At 41.8% G+C, this 16984-nt stretch overlaps 3 protein-coding genes across 4 annotated transcripts; all 3 read left to right on the top strand.

Moving 5' to 3' along the window:
* Positions 1-175: 175 nt before the first annotated feature.
* Positions 176-3622, top strand: LOC128453988 (uncharacterized). 2 transcript variants are annotated; one of them, XM_053437123.1, is made up of 6 exons: positions 176-355; positions 677-846; positions 935-1091; positions 1951-2120; positions 2303-2531; positions 2842-3622. In XM_053437123.1, exons 2-6 carry the CDS (start codon positions 691-693, stop codon positions 3042-3044), a joined length of 915 nt encoding a protein of 304 aa, XP_053293098.1. In that variant the 5' UTR covers positions 176-355; positions 677-690; the 3' UTR covers positions 3045-3622. The 2 variants fall into 2 exon arrangements, with proteins under 2 accessions (XP_053293098.1, XP_053293088.1); XM_053437113.1 differs by lacking the exon at positions 176-355 and adding an exon at positions 362-529.
* Positions 3623-7367: 3745 nt separating this feature from the next.
* On the top strand, positions 7368-8648 carry si:ch211-213o11.11 (probable G-protein coupled receptor). The gene has a single exon (XM_053437099.1). The coding sequence runs from the start codon at positions 7368-7370 to the stop codon at positions 8646-8648; it is 1281 nt and encodes a 426-aa protein (XP_053293074.1).
* A 5521-nt stretch (positions 8649-14169) lies between these two features.
* Positions 14170-16446, top strand: cav4a (caveolin 4a). The gene is made up of 3 exons (XM_053411343.1): positions 14170-14473; positions 14652-14839; positions 15812-16446. The coding sequence occupies exons 1-3, from the start codon at positions 14246-14248 to the stop codon at positions 15960-15962; spliced, it is 567 nt and encodes a 188-aa protein (XP_053267318.1). The 5' UTR covers positions 14170-14245; the 3' UTR covers positions 15963-16446.
* The last annotated feature ends 538 nt before the right edge of the window (positions 16447-16984 follow it).

The raw sequence follows: 16984 nt of genomic DNA, 5'->3' as shown, positions 1-16984 counted from the left end.
TGGTTTAAGTTATAATTTTCCCTGTGCAGGAAACTGTACTTGGTAAAATTCTTCCCCCGGGGAATAAGTTACCGAAAATTAGTTCCGCACACAATTGTAAAAAATCTAAACAGGGTCATAATCCAAACATGTGCATCCTCCGTGGTGAGAGATAATCTCAACATTCAGCATTTCACCGCAAATGATTTGCGTGGATGTTTTAATTGAGCCGTAATTGGAGGAGGATCCATGTAGTGTACTACTGCAGTAGTACTACTACTTCCTCTACTACGCAGTATTTTTTCGTTTACTGCGCTGGCTTTGTCCTCAGTGAGTGTCTTCACCGTTTCTCGCTGAGGTGGAGCCGAGCTGCCAGGTGAGCCTCCCCTCGACCCACGTATTGATAGTGTGTCGGTAATGTGTTGGAGGACAGGTTGTGTCCCTCGTTGTCCGCAGCTGGAGGCTCGGGAGTCCGGGGGCTTGGGGGGTTTGGATGCGATAGGAACTAACTTTTCATCCTTGTCTCTCACGGATGAGTTTAAGATAAATCGTGAGTAAAAGAGAGAAGTAGAAAAAAGTTGAGCCCAAAAGTTTGATTTCAACCTGTGCAGGAAAAAAAAAAGATGTCTGAGGAGTCAGCTGACCACCCATCTCCTCTCTTCTCATTGCTTTTCACTTTTCACTTTTCTTCTTTTAGACTTTTCCATCCTCATGCCACCCAAGCGAGGCGCAGGCACGAGCCCAGCACAGCTGCCCATGAAGATGATAAAGGTCTGTCCAGATGTTGCGGAGTTTGGCTGTGGTCCAGAGGTGGAGAAGTATGGGCTGCCCGAGGAGTCCAGCTACTCCCCCTTCCACAGCAACGAGGTGAGGGTCTGTTAGTGTGTCAGTGAGCACATCAGCATCGCCATCTTCATTTCAAGTGTTGATCTGAACTGTTGTTCCCGTGTTGCAGACCGAGAACATTGAGTTTGACGAGGAACACATCTCAAGTCCGGGCATCAGAACTGACACCATCAGTCTCCTCATGAAGATCGAGCAGCTGCAGGCTCAACTCAAATATGAACGCAGATGTAGAATCCTGGCCGAGAGGGAGCTGAGGGAAATGAAAGGTGGGATCGGATGGTTTATTCATTTATCAATTAATGTGTTCAATATATATATATATATGTCTGTTGAAGCCACACATTTGGTGACTCATTTTGATCACAGCTTTCTTCCACCATCAAATTCAACTTTATTGTCTGTGTACAGGACATAGATGGTCGTTTCTCTGTGATACACACGTAGTACACAAGTAGATGGAACATGGTGTCATCTCTGTCATACTTTTGTAAATGTGAGAGATATAATAACACAAAGACAAGGTTGTATTCCATCAATAAACACATAGTACACATGTTGCATTGTCAAGGTGGAATCCTTTTGAATTGAAAAAAACTTTGTAGAAATTTAAGTTATAACTTTGATTCGGAAAGTACAGTGTAGTTTTATGCTAGTTAATTAACTTGCAATTAAATAAATAATGAATAAAATAATGTATTTATAGTGCATTAATTAACATAATTATTAAATCAATCATCCAATAATCAATGAATGGATATTAAGATGGATTTAAATGGATTTTTTCTTCCACAGACTATTGATTTCCATTTATATTCTTCGAATTCTCCTAAAATTTCCATCTCACATAGTTTGAGCCTAAAATATGAATATCTAAATATGTGGCCCAATCAAATCAATTTTGCTTTTCTCCTACAAAGTAACGAGATGTAGAGACGGTTTTCAAATGAATATCTGGACTGTCTGACACAAGATGTTTTGACAGACTCGTGGTCGTTCTGCAGAGCTTGGATTTATGATCTCAGCATTCCTAAAGCAGCTCAGAGCTTAGACTGTAAACATACAATGTAATGATTTAAAGAAGAATAATCAGCATCAACATTTCTAATCTGACTCAACACTTTGCAGAAATGAACACTCTCATGATGCAGATGAGGCACACGGCACATGAACTGCGAGTCACCCTGGATCATGTTCTTCAAGGAGGCGAAGCAGGAGTTGAACCTCAGAACTCTCAAGATGAATCCATCTCTTTCCTGGCTGAGCCTGAGATGAGAGCAGTTCATAACATCCCAGAGGTCAGAGGTCATATATTCCTCATGCTCTAATACAATTTTGAGAGGATTCAACTTGTTCACTGTCTGTGCTTCAGGTGTTTTTATGATCAGATTCACCAACAGCAGACCACATGATAAATGGGATGGAGTCCAGACAGCTGTTTTGTTATTTGTGGAACAAATTTTTTTTGTTTTTCCCTCAGGATGACAACAGCTTTCTATTTCTCGCTGAGAATCTCCGAGTACCAAAAAACCTTTATGAGCGCATCGCAGAGATCGCGGACTACAAAAAATACACGTCAGCGCTGCTGATGATACTTTTCGACAGAGAAACGTTGGCCACGCACTCTCTGCAGGGCCGGAGGAACACCTTCACTGGAGATGACTGTCACAAGGCTCAGCTACCACCGGAGATCCTGAGGAATATAATTGGTAAGTTACAGAACATTTGGTCATCACTGGCTCAGTTCAGATCTGATTTTAACATCCTGCGATCCGATCACTCAAACCACATTCAGAGGTGGTCTGGGATTTATGAGGCCATATCCTTTTTTTGCTGTGTAAGCAAAGCGTGAAAAAGAGGAACTTAAAGCGGAAGGCCTGTGATTGCATCTCTCAGGACGGATGTTAATACCCGGTCTGAACAGGGTCATTAAATAGTAAGCGCACAGTGCTGCTCGTTATATTTACTGTTGATTCAACAAAATTGAGATTAAAACAAAATAATGATTCTTTTTTCCAGAGCATGTGGCCGTCAAGTTCGGTGTTGACGGCAGCCAAATAAAGACTGCGATACGCACAAAGTTGAATAACGAGGACAAACTGTTAAAGAAGAGGATGGGTTTGAGTAAAGCTGAAAACAAAGTGATGATCGATCAAAGCTTTTGCCAAGATGCGTCACTCCTGCCTGAAAATGAACCAATGAGAAGTGACTCTCAGTTATAGCATTTCAAGTACGTCTTTATTTGTTGGTTTGCTGGTTTCCGTGTCTGGTAGAAACAAGTGACGGGTTATCTTTGTTAATCCACTAGTTTTTTCAATAATGGAATCTAGTCTTTGTTGTCAATTGGTTTTTAACTATTAGTTTTTTTTTGTTCAGAATTCTTCATTTTTTTTTACTTTGACAGTTGTTCTTGTTGGTTGTACTGTATGTCCAAAAAGTGTGAAGGTTAGTGCGGTGACCAAATTAAGTCATTGGACGGCACTATAAAATATAATGTGGAATCGACAATAAAACGTTATTTCAGTTGCGGTAGTACGTGGCTGTGTCTAGATAAGTCGACCACATTTATTCAGCCGTTGTGTGTTAACGTAGGAACTGTTTGAAATGATAGAGATCTCGTTTGTACCTTGTTCTTTACAGATTGTGCAATGCATCAAGTGATCCGGTTTTTGAAGAATAACTTTTGTAGTTTTAGAATAAGCCAGAAGTGATCTTCTTGCTTCCACAACGTCTACTACTCTACTTCTCTGTTTGTTGTGCTTCACCATGTAAGGGCCAATAAACCTTTGGAACACTTGAATCCGTCCGTAGGTGCATGTGTTCCATCAGGAATATACTTTTACTTTTACCGCGACCAGCAGATGTCACTGCTACACTCTGTTTACACCAGAAACTGTATATAAAGGTTTAGACGCCCTGCAAGGACTCACCAAAGGATTTCTCCCACTTCCTAAAGGGTGTAATTGATGTGAAGTGAAACTTTTTATGGAATGGGATCAACACCATCTGACAGTCACAGCCACACACTGAATGATGTAAGATAGAGTGAGAGCAAGTGTGTTCATAGTAATTCTTGTTATGTCTTAAAGGTCATAAGATTGTAAGATTTAGGTGAAAGGGATCCATTAGTTTTCACTAGTGTTGTTTTCTTTACCCTAGAATGGGCCCTTTATATATAAATACTCTATATTAACATCAGGAGCGGGTTCTCTCTACGGAGGCCGACATGTTTTTTACCGTACATCAGACTTAACAAACTGAACACCTTTTGAGTTTTTATGAGAACTGAAGGCTTCCACAGGTTCTCTGTCAAGTTCGGAAGAGGAGGATGAGGTGAGGGGCGTTCAGCTGCAACATGCAATTTCGCCACTAGATGTCACTACATTCTACACACTGAATTTAAGGCCCTTTTCCAGCATAAGCACTGACCTTATCAGGGCCAGTAGAGCTCATGGGGACCAAAGCTCGATTTATTATTATTTATTTAAACCCATATGCTAAAGATTCATAATGAATATGATTGCGAGTGGATTTGTTTGTATCTGTGTTTGTGTGTGAGTGGGGGGGGGGGGGGGGGGGGGGATGTCAGATTGACAGTCATCTTCGCTTGAAAGATGCAATGTGAACAATCATCAACCACTGGCTCCTCCCCCTCCCTTCTTGCAAACCAGCTGTTCTGTCTCAGTGAACCCGCAGCACATCACCTCTCTCTCTCCCTCCCTCTCTCTCTCTCTGTCAGTCCCAGCTCTCCCTGGGGTCTCTTTTCAAGCTTCATTTGTCTGATTCTTTGGGGGGGAAATAGCAGTTTTCATCAGAAGTTGCAGCAGGACGACTCAGTTCCTGAGAGAGCTCTTTCAAGTGGATCAGCACTTTCTCCAGAGCTGGAGGCAAAGCCCGAGGACTGACCTCTGAGGATTCACAACGAGTCACCGCAAAGCTTCGAAAGGACTCAGAGGAAAACTTTGTTTAGGTGGAGCTGCAGCCAAAATGTAAGAGGTACTTGGTAAGTTTTTAAATTCTTGCTAAGACAGAGTTGAGTCGGTGGTCGTGGAGAGAAAAAGTGATTTATTTTTACAGCTATATCAAACTTACCTTGAAGAAGAAACATTGACATGAAGATAGATTGGTTTGTGATACTGTAATGAGAGTACATCAATATTCTTCTGAGTGTATCAACGGACCACTGTGCATTGCAAACCTCTGCAAAGTCCTGGAATATTACGATGGGGTGAGATTTTGACCTCTAATGAACTTGCAGTCGTTTAGTCCGTGTAGTTAACACAGACACAACAATATTTAGAAACAGTCAGAAGGAGCTAATGATATTAATAACCAGTCGTATCTGAAAACAATGATCATGATTAACAGCTGTTAACCTTTTCAGCATCAGGAATAACAAGGCCAGACCTCTAACAGTTACTCATTCTGTTAGTGGACAGAACAGGGCCTATATACCTGTTATAGAAATGTACTGGAACACATGCAATATGTTTTTTTTCTATAAGACACTGTTTATATATATATTGGATTAATACAATTTGCATTGTTATTTTCAGTTTCTTATATTAGATTACACCTATTTATGTTCTATATACATATTTATAAAATGATATATTTGTTTGTCTTTGATATTAAAACAATACTGGTAATCAATTGTAATACATAGAAGCAATAAAACTGGTTGTTAGCATAACTTGAAAAAAACATCACAAAGTCTATAACTCTTTACAACTTTCTAAAATGTAAGGAACAACGACAAAGGTTCAATGCACTGCATGTTTTTCTCATGAATTAATAATAAGAGGAGATTAAATAAATAAATAGACTGGCTGAGAATGATCATCCCCTCAGAAGCAAAACGTGGACGGAGCATATGCTGAGGCTGAGGCTGGAAAACTGTGAAAACGAGGACACCCTTACATAACGTGCATGGAATTGTACATGTTGTTGTGGGGGATAAATCTGAGAGCAAATGTGTGGCATGCCAATAGCTGTCCACCAGAGAAGATTACAGCAGGGGACAGGGAGCATCAGTGGATCACTGTCCCATGTATTGAGGACACAGCATCTTCCACAGTCTTTCATGTGAAACCTGATTATGTGTAGACAGGAGAGAAAGTGTACAAATGAGGCTGTTATATATTCTGCACAGTGTTTAACATACAGTAAACACATGTATTCAGTCAGTGCTGTTTGTCATGAGAAAGCGCACAATGACTCGGGGTCAGACCTGGGCGGGTGGGAGGTTTCCTCTTTGATGGTGCGATGCAGGGTGACTCTGAACACATACTAATCAATGTGGCCGGCTCCCTGCAGCTGGGCTAAAACAAGCACACTCATTATCTTTCATTTCAAAAGGACAGGGACGGACGGAGGAGAGACGGCGTGTCCTCCATGAATTATTCCTATTGATCAAGTCTCTCGCTCCCGAGAGAGAGAGAGAGAGAGAGAGAGAGAGAGAGAGAGAGAGAGAGAATTCCCTCTAAAATATCCCCTCAAATACTGAGAACAGTTATTGATTAACCTCCCAACACCTTCAAGGTATATGCGTGTACTGAGTGTGTTCACTTGACGGTTATGATAATGCAGTGAGGATCTGTGGATGTCTGGTAGGAGGAAAGATTATTAATAAAATTAATTTCTGCGTGTAATTAGTTAAGATAAATCTGGTGTGTCATGTTTACTGCAATAAACCAACAGTGAAGTCTGGTCTGGAGGAGCTTTGTCTGTCCTGATGATGTCATTGTTATGTCAACTTTGGCATGCGTTGTTTTATTCTGCCTCAGATGGCCACAGCTTGCGACTCGCTGGTGAACATAGACGAGCATTTAGCAACCAAATGAGAGTGAATGGAGATTGTCTATTGGTCATATATCGACTCCAAACCGTGGGCTCTATATGAAGATGGATGACATCTCCTCTTCCTCCCACGATCCGGAAATGAAGCCAAAATATCCCAGTTACGAACTTTTCCGTCTCACATATTTGGAGCCAGAGTCTGCAGTAGCGATCAGGGGATGACAAGGAATACATTTATTTCTTCGATAAAATAATATTGGAGATTGTACTTTGACTTTTTAGTTTTGGCCACGCCCCATCCACTAACATGGAGGAGTCAGGATTTCTTACCTTTACTGCAGCCGACCACCAGGTGGTAATTGTGGCTCTTAACTTTTTTTCAGTCCCCTGTCTCTGCTCTAAATTAAATATAATGTCGCTCTCTATCCAGGACACTAAACAATCCCATGAGCCTTTGCATGTTTGCTGTCAAATCACAGTGACCGGCTCACCGATCGCTACAATACCTCAGTGCTTTGTTCACAGCTTCTTTCCCTAAAGAGACACTAAAAATCTGCCAATGCAATTAACCCAGTTGAACATGAGTTTCCACAAATGTTGAATACCCTGTGTTAATGGATTTTTATTTTCTCTTCACAGGAGCGAAGTTGGTTTCATTCAATGTCTAAAGGATTCTGTGGCCTCATCACTGAACAATGGGGGAGTCTGCAGAACAGATGTGCACTTTGAAAGCTTTATTATGAATCATGGAGGAAAACAGTTCCTTCCTGAACCCTGCCTACAATGACAGCACCTCCGCATGGGCACCAGTGCCCTCAGCACCCAGCAGACACCTGGGCACCCTTCCCAACCCCCATACGCGCTTCAAGGACCTGACAGGGATATTTTTCATGGTGACCATGAATGTTCTGGCACTTCTGGCCAACACTGCTGTTCTGGTTGTTGTCATCAAAGCCCCTCATCTCAGGAAATTCGCCTTTGTTTGTCACCTGTGTGCGGTGGACCTGCTCTGTGCCATCTTGCTCATGCCTCTTGGGATTGTGTCGAGCTCTCCGTACTTTGCTGGCGTGGAGTTCACTGTGCTGGAGTGTCAGGTGTACGTGTTCCTCAATGTGATCCTCATAGCTGCCTCTATCTTGACCATCACGGCCATCAGCGTTGAGCGTTACTACTACATCGTGCACCCTATGCGCTACGAGGTGAAGATGACGCTGAAGCTGACAGCGGCTGTCATGGTGATGGTGTGGGTGACCTCTGCCGTGCTGGGCCTGTCCACTGTGTTTGGGTGGCCGTCCAACGGCAGCCTGAGCACCATCAGTGCTGCACACTGCTCGCTGCACTGGAGCCACAGTGATCACCGACGGATCTTCTCTGTGCTCTTCAGTGTCACATGTTTCTGTCTGCCAGCTGTTGTGATCTTTGCTGTTTACTGTAATGTGTACAAGGTTGCACGTGTGGCCGCCCGCCAGCATGGACCTCTGCCCTCCTGGACAGCCAATCAACTCAAGCTTCGCTCTGACTCAATAAACAGCCAGACCACCATCATCACAACCCGCAACGCCCCACGCAGGATGATGCGTGACCGTCCCTTTGGCGGTGGTAAAGCTGCTCTCACTCTGGTGCTAATCGTTGGTCAGTTTCTGATCTGCTGGCTGCCTTACTTTGCCTTCCACCTCCACCTGACGCTACATGCAACCCCCATCATCCCAGAGGACCTGGAGGAGACAGTTATCTGGCTGGCCTATTCCTCCTTTGCTATTAATCCATTTTTTTATGGGCTTCTTAATCGTCAGATCAGGGAGGAGCTTTGTAAGCTGCGGCGCTGCTACGCGGCCCGGCCCGTTGATCTGGCTTTGTCCAGCCACGAGGGCTCAGGCCCCGAGAACTTCCTTCAGTTCCTCCACAGGACCAGCTGCACGTTAGAGACACGAGCAAGCTTTGCCACACCCAGTCCCAGGAACACTCTGGATCAAACTGGGCAGACTGGATTCAGGATACCCGGACAGATCCCAGAAGAGTTTGGTTAGATATATATCTACTTCACTGTTGTGCCACAGGGTTAATAGAAACGATAAGCTCAGACACAGCACAGAGAAAAAATCACAGTTTTTTTTTCTTTTATACTTGATACTTTCATATTTTTATCTAAAGATGGCTCCCAGTGAAATAATGGGCAGATTAGTTATTGTTACAGTTTATGTGGTAAAATAAGAAGTTATATATTTACTGATCTAATAAGGGACACTTTATTTTCACTACTGAAGCAATGTTGCTGTTTATCTGCAATCAGTAGATCTATTTCCATAAAAGTCATCACATTATACTCGAACAGTGAATAATGACAATATTGACACATCTGACTATTTGGTCAAAAATGAGCAGTGACTTTCTCTTACATTCTGGTGACCTCTTACTTTTATATGAAGTACAAATAAACCAGCTATGTTCCCTACACAAGTAGATAGTAATTCAATGCTGACATGTTGTATTTATGTGACAAGGATTTCTGTAAACCTTATTTATTTTACTCAAAGAAGTGACACATCACTATTTGTTCAAGAATTTGTCTTTAAATGTGAAAATAAACAATTTAAATAATTTAATCTGAATGTACATCACCAGCAAGTAATACACTGTGACCAAAGACAAAAATATACTGTGTTGCCCAGTCAATCATTTAAATGTTTTCACTTTCATTATTATTGTTATTATTTACTATTTTAAAGCTCTGAAGTCTAAAAAAACGAAGAATCGCCTTCCATTCAAAAGTCTGTCACATGTCCAGTCTAATAATTGTTTCCCTTCAGTGTATGAACACTAAAGAAAACCTGTATCATCATATCTACATGTGCATCCTGATTCTGTCTCTGCATAGACGAGCTGTGGATTTCTGGTTCCTGACCTCCATGTCCATTTGTGACTAAGACGGAGCCCGCTTAGCCCAGGATTATATATAAGGAGAAAATACCATTTCATAACAGCTCAAATGCTTGTATTTAATACCCTCTTAACATATGAACACTGGCAGATTAACCACATTTCCATCCATCTATCTATAAATATGATTTACTTGTCAAATTCTGATACAGTCCTGTATAGTTAGGACTATACAGGACTGTATATAGGCTCTCGTTGAAGTGAGTTAATCATTATTATTCTGTGCAGATCACTGGAGACAGGTTAATGGCATGTTTTTAATGTTTACGTGCTGGATGTTTTGAAGGAAGAGGCAGCTCAGATTAAAGGATAACATCGGATAGACACGCTGATAACTGGGGACAAATGAGAAGCGCACGCCGAGCTAAATTTACATAAACCCTGTGAACGCCATCCAGAGACACAAATCAGTCAACACATAAACAGATTAGAAATGTGTAATAAAAAAAAGACTTGCTGATAAGTAGCTCTGATGCAGCTTGTAACAGCCAGTGGGGACAGAAGACACACACACACACACACACACACACAGTAAATTATTGACGTCCAGATATGTTAAAAGCAAGATAACACTGTGCCATTTTATGGAGTCTGGCTATAGACTCAGTTGTGTAAGTGCTGCAGAGTAGCAGTGCAGCTAATATCAAAGCCAACATAATAAAACACATCTGGGAACAAGCACAAATGAATGATGACACTTCAATCACGGTTTGTTGTGCACAGGAGACATGTCATCAGTTCATCGTCATCGCCACAGTCATATAAGAGGAAGTTTGAAAACTAGGGATCATATATAGGAGATATTTTTCAGGGCTGATTTCATGTCTCTGAATAAATGTAAGGCCACTATGCATAATTTAATTGTTCTTTTAATATATTTATTTTGTGCATTTTTGCCTTTAATGAGAAGACAGTGCATGTGTGAAAAGGGGAGAGAGCGAAAAGGAGGAAGGCATTGATTCAGGCCTCTTTATATTTTGGAAATGGATAGAAACAGTTTGAGTCATTTTTATTCTATACTTATTGGACATTAATGTCAAACTCATGATGTGCTCCTAATTGTTCAAATAGACACATTTTTATTTCAACTCCTGATGAGATACAAAAGTTGGCAAAGATACCGATTAAATCAAGATTCATCTTTTGATATTTTGCTCAGCATCATATGTTGTGAGATTAAGAGTTTATAAGGAAGTGTCACAAAATTTGAAATCCACATTTTGTACCTCAGCTCAAAAAGAAACCCCCCAAAACTCGATATATATCAGTCGGTGAGAAATTGGCGATACGGTTGATGCAAATACACTTCAAAGAGGCTGACTGCTCGTTTCATCAGCCCGCCTCCAGAGTGTGTGACTCACTTTAATGAATGTTTGAGTCTGAGCCGTCTTCTTGAGCTGCTAATTAAAGTGAAAGACCCCCCAGCTCAGGGGCCACTTCTATTAAATCAAGACAATCACATCGAGCGTCCATCTCCTCTGCAAATCATATTCACCGTGGATCAAACACACGTCGGCTCTCTATAGAAAATGAGGATTCAGGCATTGAACTGAGCCGAGGGTGGTTTGTTCTAACTCTGCTGAAGCGAGTACATTGTCTGTTTGCTGCTGCTGCTGCTGCTGCTGCACAGGCAGCGATAATGAGAGGAGCTCTCCTCAGGAATCAAAGGGAGAAGCTGTCCTCAGACCTGCACGTACACATTTAACATGACAACCGAACCTCACAGGGTTCACACGGCACAACCTCACATCCTGTTCACTCAGCTCCCGCAAGCTAATTAAGGAGCCGAAGCCGGGATGTTCATGTCACAGGCTCCCAGCTGAGAAATGGTCGAGCACACGACCATGTCAGACTCATTCTGTAAATGTATCTTTTATTCTGCTGTGGATTTAGATGGGGACAGCAGAGATTAGTGATCGCATTGTTAACTGGACACGACAGATAATCAGTCTGACCTATTGTACTGAAAACAGCTGGACAGACCGACAGTCTGACATCCCTTATCCTGCTTATAAGCTGCTGCTGCTGCTGGTGGTGCTGCTGCTGCTGCTGGTGGAAACAGAGGGGATGGACTGCGGTGGCAACACTGGTTAAAAACACATTTCCACTGTCTGATGTGAATTTAACTGTTATATATCTGATGTCTGAGGAAGCAGCTCTCACCGCTTTCAGCCTGCAAAAGTGAAATGAATTGAATTGATGCATGTCACATGCACAGGCTGGAATGGCACTGAGTAGAGTGCATACCTCTGCCAAGGCCCAACAGTCTTTTTATGAAGGTCCATGTCATTTAGCTGGATCTGAATTTTCATTTGGATCTGCACACACGCATAAATATCAGTTTGTTTTTCCATCAACATCCATGAATCTCTCTTTGAGGAATCCACAAAAGAATATGGAAAGACATCACATCTCACAATGTTAAAGAAGGTGAAACAAAATTACCTGCCCCATCCCTTGATCCACAGCCACACTAAAATGTTATGGGTCCTTCTCGGGTCACACCCCACCCTTCCGAGATTAGTTTTCAGGGAATTACACATCACCTACAAAATATGTTAAATGTATTACTATCGTAAAATATTATCCTAACTCTTCTTTGTTTTCAAATGGCTGTAGCAGTAGAAAGATTTTCCAAAGCGTGGCTGTGTGGAGACACTGTGCTGACTGTTTCACAAAACAATATCGGAAAATTCTGGGGGGAAAATTCCCTGGGTTTGATAACACCCTGGACATGTGACGTCTTGTGATAAGCGTGAAGGTGATGATCCGCTGGAACATTTGTGTTTCTCCTCCTCTTCTCCACTCACCCTCTCTGCTGACCTCACCTGTGCAGACAGGGACTCAAACAAAGCCCATCTGCCGGGCTGTGCAGTCCATTAGCATACCCTCGTCTCCTGCACCAACACAGGAAACTCTCATCGATGCACCGTGTCCTTTCTCTGTCTTCATCCAGCAGGCAGGGATGATCATTGCCATGGAGACTGTGCCTCGGTCATCGTGTAGAGTAAAGTTGCTTTAGACTAAACTCTGAACTGATGCACCGCTTGTTGGTAGAAATGTGTTCACTGCATGTTATCATGCATTTCTTTTGACTCATATCAATTATTATTGAATACATTTTATTGGTGCATGAGTCAAACTCTTGGATTAACAGCTCTTAAAACCAATTTGACTGTATTCAAGCCAAAGGTCACATGCTTTTATACAGCATTGATGCATCTTAATAAATGACCTTCTTTATTTACCTAATTTTTATCAGATAATCACATTAGCAGCTTCTGCACCGGGTCATTGTTTGGCGACGCCGATGATGAGGAGTGTGAGATGGCTTTCTGTGGCGAAGGTCAGGTGAGTAGCTGAGAAAAGTGTGATCAGGTCTAACTCTGTGGATTCAAACCTGGACTATTATTAGCACTGAGCGTGTCGGGTTAATGGGTCCGAAGGTCGAACGAGGTGAAAGTGTTTTTCCCTTAAAAGCTTGTTGCGAAAGGTGTTGTACACCAAACAGAGTGCGAAGTCCTGACGACACTTCTCACAGTATCCGGACCTAAAGAGGAGGGTATTGGGATGATACAGTCAATTTCCTGTTGCTGTTGCACTGGGATTGATGGTGACAGAGCAAACCAAGGCAGTGATGCATCCTTACACCCACAATTAACAGCTTTCCAGTAAACCATTATCTCAGCCCTGTTTTAGATTCGATTTGTTGCTCCCAAAAGCTTTAAAACAAATCATATATACGTTAAAGAGAAAGATTGTGTCTGTCCCATACGACGTAAAAAGGTTTTATGACATTTGGGGCTTTATTTCTCCTGGCATCTGAGACGCAGAGTAGACTTGAATTCAGTTACGGAGCATTGCAGTGACCTATTATTTTGAGATTTTTCCGTAAGATCACAAAATAAAGAAAACATCGTAATAAAGATGTGTTTTAAAGTGATAAAGCTGCATCTGTAGAATTACTGTCTCCACCAAGGAGATGATGATTTCACCTCTGTCCTTTTGTTTGTTTCTTGTTTTTTTTTTCAACGAAACTCAATGGAAGGATGATTTAATTTAGGTCTGCAAATTTCCAATATCCCATATCTATGAGTTTGTGAAATGCAAGGAGACTGATGAGCCTCGCTGATTTGGGCTCTGCTGAGTGCCAGGCTAGATTTTTGAGGAGATTCGTTTTAAGAGGACATTTCTTTTCTATTATAGGCCAGAGGGGGGCAGGAGAGTCTTGCATCCCGACTCCTTCTCTGACAACAGGCAGCTATTTAACTGCAAGAAAGACTTGACAATGAATGGAATGAATGAAAAATAAAATTCCAAACAATGAAATCAACAAGGCAATAACTAAATATTCCACATAGAACTGATTTCCTTTGTCTCATGTTTGCAGATTTGTCTCATGGATGTGTCTGTGTGATGACATTCCCTGTAGCTCGCATCAGTGTGTACACTGGGTCATCTCCATGCTCACAGTATTTATATCCCCCCTCCTTCGTGTCGTCCCACAGCACAGGAAAATGATCCTCACTCTGCAAATACCATCCAGGGCACCGTAACATTCCCAATATAACCCTGGTGCATGCAGCCAGCCGTGGAGTCCGACCAGCGGCCTCAGTGGGAGCTTGTTGGTGCAGACACGGACATCCACTGTGCTTTTCTTGGAGAGTTGTCTGCTTCACATGTTCGGATGGATTCCAGGGTGAAAGGGGAAGACTCAGAGGAAGTGGAGATTGACTTGGAGGACTCCAGTGACTCTGAAGACTTTGATAATGGGGAGGAACCTCAGATGCTGTGGAGGGCCTATCCTGCTCATGAGGAAGAGGACAGCATTCATACTTCTACGCTCGTGGAAATCAGCGACACCAAGCCTCTGATTAACGTCAGGGACCCCCGAGATATCAATGACTGCCTCAAGGTAATGCATTCCTCTGCAGAGACTTATCAACACTGTTGACGCTTGATTCCAAATGTTGAGAAGCAGGAAGCTGATTTTCTCATTACACTGCCCTCCAGTGGATACGTCTTCTATGTTGAAGGTGAATCATCCTCTTCGCCTCCGCGGCTTCAGCATCACTTTATCTCTGTGTCTCCAGGTAACGTTTGAGGATGTGATTGCTGAGCCAGTGTCATTGCGCAGTGGCGACAGAGTTTGGATCTGGAGCCACGCCCTGTTTGAGGTGTGCAGGGTTTGGATCTACAGGGTCGTCACTGTGCTGCTGGCCATTCCCATGTCGGTGATCTCTGGCCTCCTCTTTGCCATCCTCAGCTGTTTCCACATCTGGTAGGTTCAGATCCACCTGCCTTCCGGATTAATATTATATATAGTATTAACATGACAACAAACTCTGTGTTGTGTCTAACCACAACAATAGTTTGACTTTCATTTGGCCAAAGAACCTCCACCAAAACATTTATGGTCTATGCAGCCTCAACTCCCAAATATTCAACATTTGATAAAGATTTTGAAATAATATCTGAAATAAATAATCACATGAGATACATTAAAAAAAATAGTTGAGTAGATCTTTTATTATGAAAATTAAACTTCAAAATGTCCTTTTTCAAAAGCCATTGATGTTATGTAGATATCCATAATCCATAAGTGTTTTGAATCACTGGGCACTTAAAACAGAATATTTCTACCACATCCTATGAAAGTGCAATAATGAGTCACTGAAGAACTACTTTAACTGCACTGGTTTTCACTGTCTGGCTATCGGAGAAAACACAATATTAACAATGGGACACCTTAATAAGATAGAGGGGTTAAAAAAGTGCTTTTCGATTTAACAAAAGATATTTAAGAAACTATGGTTAAACAATAATCTTTGAACATCCGGATGCTAAAATATAAAGAAGTGAGAAGTTGAAAATATATATTTTCTGTTGTGTATAAAGAGAAACTGTGGCTGTTAAGAAACAAGGACAGAGGTACATAACACACACTGTGTATTCATTCATTTACTTTACCGCAGGAATATATAGAGGCAGAGACCTAATTCATAATAAAGCCTAGTAAGACAAAAGACAACAGGAAAACACAAATAACCAACAGCACCATTTACCAAATAGCCAAAATATAAAGCCATAGGAATATATACAGCAAATTCAATGTTATTAATAGCAAACACATCAATTGAAACAAATGAATCAACTAAAACAAGAGCAGCTGGAGGTAAAATTAGATGAGATAAAAAACTAAAATACTTGATTCTGAGTACTTTCTGTATGATTGTGTTTCTTCCTGTAACAGGATGGTGAGTCCCTGTGTCCAGTGTACTCGTATGGGCACCCGCTGGCTGCAGAGCCTATGGAGCATCGTGCTGGGCATCATTGTGCGTCCCTTGTTCACGAGCGCTGGGAGATGCTGCGCAGGCTTCAGCATCCACCTGGCCGAAGAATGACACGCACATTCTTTACTACGTTATTCATACAGGACATGAGGATTTATGAAGGACATATAATCTCAGAGCGTGATTTTTAAAGAGGATGTGAGTTAATATCCCATGATACAAACTGAGCTACACAATAACTTCTGTTACAGTGGCTGAGATTTTTGTGAAGCATGCAGCACTTTTACTTATTTCAAAATGGGGCTATGTTTCTTAGAGTTTGAACTCATTTCAGCAGAATTTGTTATGTTAATTGATTGTACTTCGTTCACTTGTTACAACATTTTGGTTTGGTGTTATATTTTCCTGCATTTTTTGAGTTTACCTCAAGAAGCAACAACTATCAGGACATTGCTTTGATTACTTTGGTCACTCATTTTAAACCTAGAATAGAAAAGAACAACCAGTTATAATAAATGTGTTTTTCTGGGAAGAAATGACAACAAGAGACATTTTTTACTGTTTGAAATGATATGAGCTCTGAACACTTAACATAATTAACGTGGATTAAATTGAATGAAGCTAATAAAATGATAAACCCACTTATCGTGAATGAAGCAGATATTCAAAGCGAGTTTGTACTAATGTATGAATAATATGAAAGATGATGACCTACAGGACAGTACGTGTGATTACCTATGTTTTATATGGCTCCGGCTGAAAAGTATGGCTCCTTCTTATAGAGCAGTGTGGAATGCAGCATGAGCCTGTTTCCCTCTGTGTGAAATGCTTTGTCACAGACTCAGTGTGAGTTGTCACATTTGCCTTAAGGAATGGACTTCACGTGTGTGTGTGTGTGTGTGTGTGTGTGTGTGTGTGTGTGTGTGTGTGTGTGTGTGTGTGTGTGTACTTGATGTGGTAGGTCCGAAGTACCCTCTATTTGAGGAAGCTGTCAGCTGCTCAAGTCCTGGCGGCGACCCAGGACTGGAATAACACTGAGTGGCGTTCCAGTTCACACACACTGCCACTCCCTGCCCACATGTGGCTCTGAGAGCAGCCAACACATCCCCAGACCCTCACCGTGTGTGTATGTC

This window comes from Pleuronectes platessa, chromosome 2 (assembly GCF_947347685.1).
Source record: "Pleuronectes platessa chromosome 2, fPlePla1.1, whole genome shotgun sequence".
Taxonomy (NCBI): domain Eukaryota; kingdom Metazoa; phylum Chordata; class Actinopteri; order Pleuronectiformes; family Pleuronectidae; genus Pleuronectes; species Pleuronectes platessa.
This window is presented reverse-complemented; position numbering and strand designations above follow the sequence as displayed.

What these genes read in the sequence shown, in the direction of transcription:
- cav4a (XM_053411343.1), top strand. Translation starts at nt 14,246, where the DNA reads ATGGATTCCAGGGTGAAAGGGGAAGACTCAGAGGAAGTGGAGATTGAC. An exon ending in ATATCAATGACTGCCTCAAG is followed by an intron (nt 14,474 to 14,651) that starts GTAATGCATTCC and finishes CTGTGTCTCCAG; the next exon opens with GTAACGTTTGAGGATGTGAT. An exon ending in CTCAGCTGTTTCCACATCTG is followed by an intron (nt 14,840 to 15,811) that starts GTAGGTTCAGAT and finishes TTCCTGTAACAG; the next exon opens with GATGGTGAGTCCCTGTGTCC.
- si:ch211-213o11.11 (XM_053437099.1), top strand. Translation starts at nt 7,368, where the DNA reads ATGGAGGAAAACAGTTCCTTCCTGAACCCTGCCTACAATGACAGCACC.
- LOC128453988 (XM_053437113.1), top strand. Translation starts at nt 397, where the DNA reads ATGTGTTGGAGGACAGGTTGTGTCCCTCGTTGTCCGCAGCTGGAGGCT. An exon ending in CCCCCTTCCACAGCAACGAG is followed by an intron (nt 847 to 934) that starts GTGAGGGTCTGT and finishes CCCGTGTTGCAG; the next exon opens with ACCGAGAACATTGAGTTTGA. An exon ending in GATCCTGAGGAATATAATTG is followed by an intron (nt 2,532 to 2,841) that starts GTAAGTTACAGA and finishes TCTTTTTTCCAG; the next exon opens with AGCATGTGGCCGTCAAGTTC.